The following is a 2,513-nucleotide window of genomic DNA, read 5'->3' on the forward strand; positions in this document are numbered from 1 at the left end:
CCGCTTTGAAGTCGCGGTCATTTGTTACTTTTCGGAGCGGCCCCGGCTCGCTCCGCTGATAGAGGGGTTCGCTTCCACCTCCGATTTGATCTCTGCCTGTGCGAAGCCACTCTCGATAAAACCTCGACAGCCTTTGCCGGCAAAATATCGCAGGGCTAATGACGGAGATAATCCTTCCCTAATCTGATGTGTAATCCATTTCCCCGCAGTGAGAATTGTGAGCGCTTTCATCAGTGAGAGTCCGTTGGGGAATTATTAACCGGGCCTCAGCCAAACGGGACGGCTGCGGGGACAGGAAAAACGCGGCGCGGCCCCGTGTGCGACCCACCGACGGGGCCGGGGCGACGGCCGCGGCGCGACTGGACGTTACGCGGCCAACTCCGCTCGGAAAGCGCCGCTCTGCCCACGGCTCTGCCGACAGCGGCTGAGCTCCGCGGTGCCGCAGCCCGGGGCAGCCTCCGCACTCTCGGGAGAGGCACCGGGGCCGCGCGCCCGACGTGCGTGAACCGCGGGCTGCTCGGAGCCTTCGACGGCGCGCACCCCGCCCCCATTGGACCGTGCACTGCCCGGGGCCGGGGGTCCGGGGCTCCCTCTCCGGCCAGTCCCCTCGCCCGACGGCATCCCCGAGATGCTCCCCCACTGCTCCCCCGTTCCACTCGCACCCCCCCGGCGGGGCGGGGGTTGGGGGGGGCGGCTCCCCCGGCGGGCGCTGATTGGCTGGCGGCGGCGGTCACTGGCACGCGCCCGGGGATGTCGTTATAAGACTCCTCGCGTGCCGGCCCGCCGCGCCAGCCGGCTCCGGCCTCCTCCCCGGAGAGCGGCGGCACCGGGCCCGGCCTCCCAGCGCGCCGCCGTTCCGCCAGGGGCGGGGAGGGGCGGGGGCCGGGGCGGCCGCGAGCGGGGCCGGCGGGAGCGGGCGGAGGCGCGTCCCGGCAGGGCCGCCCCCCCCGCCTCGCGGCGGCGACATGGACACGGTGCTGCTGGAGCACTTCCCCGCGGGGCTGGACTCCTTCTCCTCGCCGCCCTACTTCGACGAGGAGGACTTCTTCCCCGAGCCGCCCCCGCGGGAGGCGCTGGGCGCCGACGGGCTGCCGGAGCCCGACGTGGACTTCCTCGGCCGCCAGCTGCACGAGTACTACCGCGACGGCGGGGACCCCGACGGCGGCTATTGCTGCGAGGCGGCGGCCGCCGCGTTCCCGCCGTCGCCCGCCTCTCCCGGCTTCGCCTACGAGTGCTGCGGGGCGGCGGGCGCGGGGCTGCTGTCGCCGGGGGGGCGGCTCCGGGCGCTGGGCTCGGCCAAGCGGCGGCGGCGGGAGCGCTCCGAGGCGGAGCTGCAGCAGCTGCGGCAGGCGGCCAACGTGCGGGAGCGCCGGCGGATGCAGTCCATCAACGACGCTTTCGAGGGGCTGCGCTCGCACATCCCCACGCTACCCTACGAAAAGCGGCTCTCCAAGGTGGACACGCTGCGCCTCGCCATCGGCTACATCAACTTCCTCAGCGAGCTGGTGCGCTCCGACCTGCCGCTGCGCAGCGCCGGCGGCGACGGCCCCAGCCAGCCCAAGAAAATCATCATCTGCCACCGCGGCACAAGTAAGTGGCCCCCGCCGCCGCCCGCCCCGTCGCGGCCCCGCCGGGGCGGCCCCGCCGTAACCTCCTGTCTCTCTCCCCCTCGGCCAGGATCTCCCTCCCCGAGCGACCCCGACTACGGCCTCCCCCCGCTGGCCGGCCACTCGCTGTCGTGGACCGACGAGAAGCAGCTCAAGGAGCAAAACGTCATCCGGACGGCCAAGGTGTGGACCCCCGAGGACCCGCGGAAGGCGAACGCCAAACCCTCGCTCAGCGACATCGAGAACGAACCGCCCCTCGGCTTCGTGCCGTGAGGCTGCGCCCCTCCACCCCCGTGCTGCACGGACAGACCTCCACCCCAAGTGTAACTTAAGATTCAGACTCTAAGGGCAATCAACTTTATTTATCTATTTATTACGGAGTAGACGTAATGAGGTAGAATCGTCCGTTCTGAATGTATAATTTATATAATTTATCGTGATTTTTTAAAGATATGCAATAGGTTTATCCCACCAGCACCTTTTTTTGTTTGTTTGTTTGGGAAAAAAAAATGCCGGAACCTGTGAAAATAATTTATTGCCGCATGCGGACTCTTCCTGTGTCTGTGAATAATAAACCCGGAGCACACCTTCTGAGCAGCGTGGCTGTGGGGAGCGCTCCGGCTCTGCTGTCGCCCGGGGCCGCCCTTATAGTGTCGGAGGGCGGCAGGGGGGGCACTTTCTATTTTCTCTCCACTCCTCCTGACGTCCTCTCCTGAAGTGTTTCCAAGTGATGTCTTTGTCTGTCTCCAGGAGGTCCCGTCCTTTCAAAGACTTCGTTCTGCTCGTGGTTTCCAGCAGAACGTCCCCTCGTCCAGCAATACCCCCCCCCCCCCAGCGAGGTTTGCCCCCCCGCGGTCTCATTCCCGACCACGGGGATAGGCTCTCGTTCCCCCTCCCGCTTCCAGG

The 2,513-nt window shown here is 67.4% G+C and overlaps 1 protein-coding gene across 1 annotated transcript; it reads left to right on the plus strand.

The window, feature by feature from the left end:
• Positions 1 to 965: 965 nt before the first annotated feature.
• On the plus strand, positions 966 to 2,181 carry PTF1A (pancreas associated transcription factor 1a). Its single transcript, XM_031614453.1, has 2 exons — positions 966 to 1,590; positions 1,678 to 2,181. The coding sequence occupies exons 1-2, from the start codon at positions 966 to 968 to the stop codon at positions 1,878 to 1,880; spliced, it is 828 nt and encodes a 275-aa protein (XP_031470313.1). The 3' UTR covers positions 1,881 to 2,181.
• Positions 2,182 to 2,513: the final 332 nt, after the last annotated feature.

The sequence above is a fragment of the Phasianus colchicus genome, chromosome 6 (genome assembly GCF_987193195.1).
Source record: "Phasianus colchicus chromosome 6, bPhaCol1.hap1.1, whole genome shotgun sequence".
Taxonomy (NCBI): domain Eukaryota; kingdom Metazoa; phylum Chordata; class Aves; order Galliformes; family Phasianidae; genus Phasianus; species Phasianus colchicus.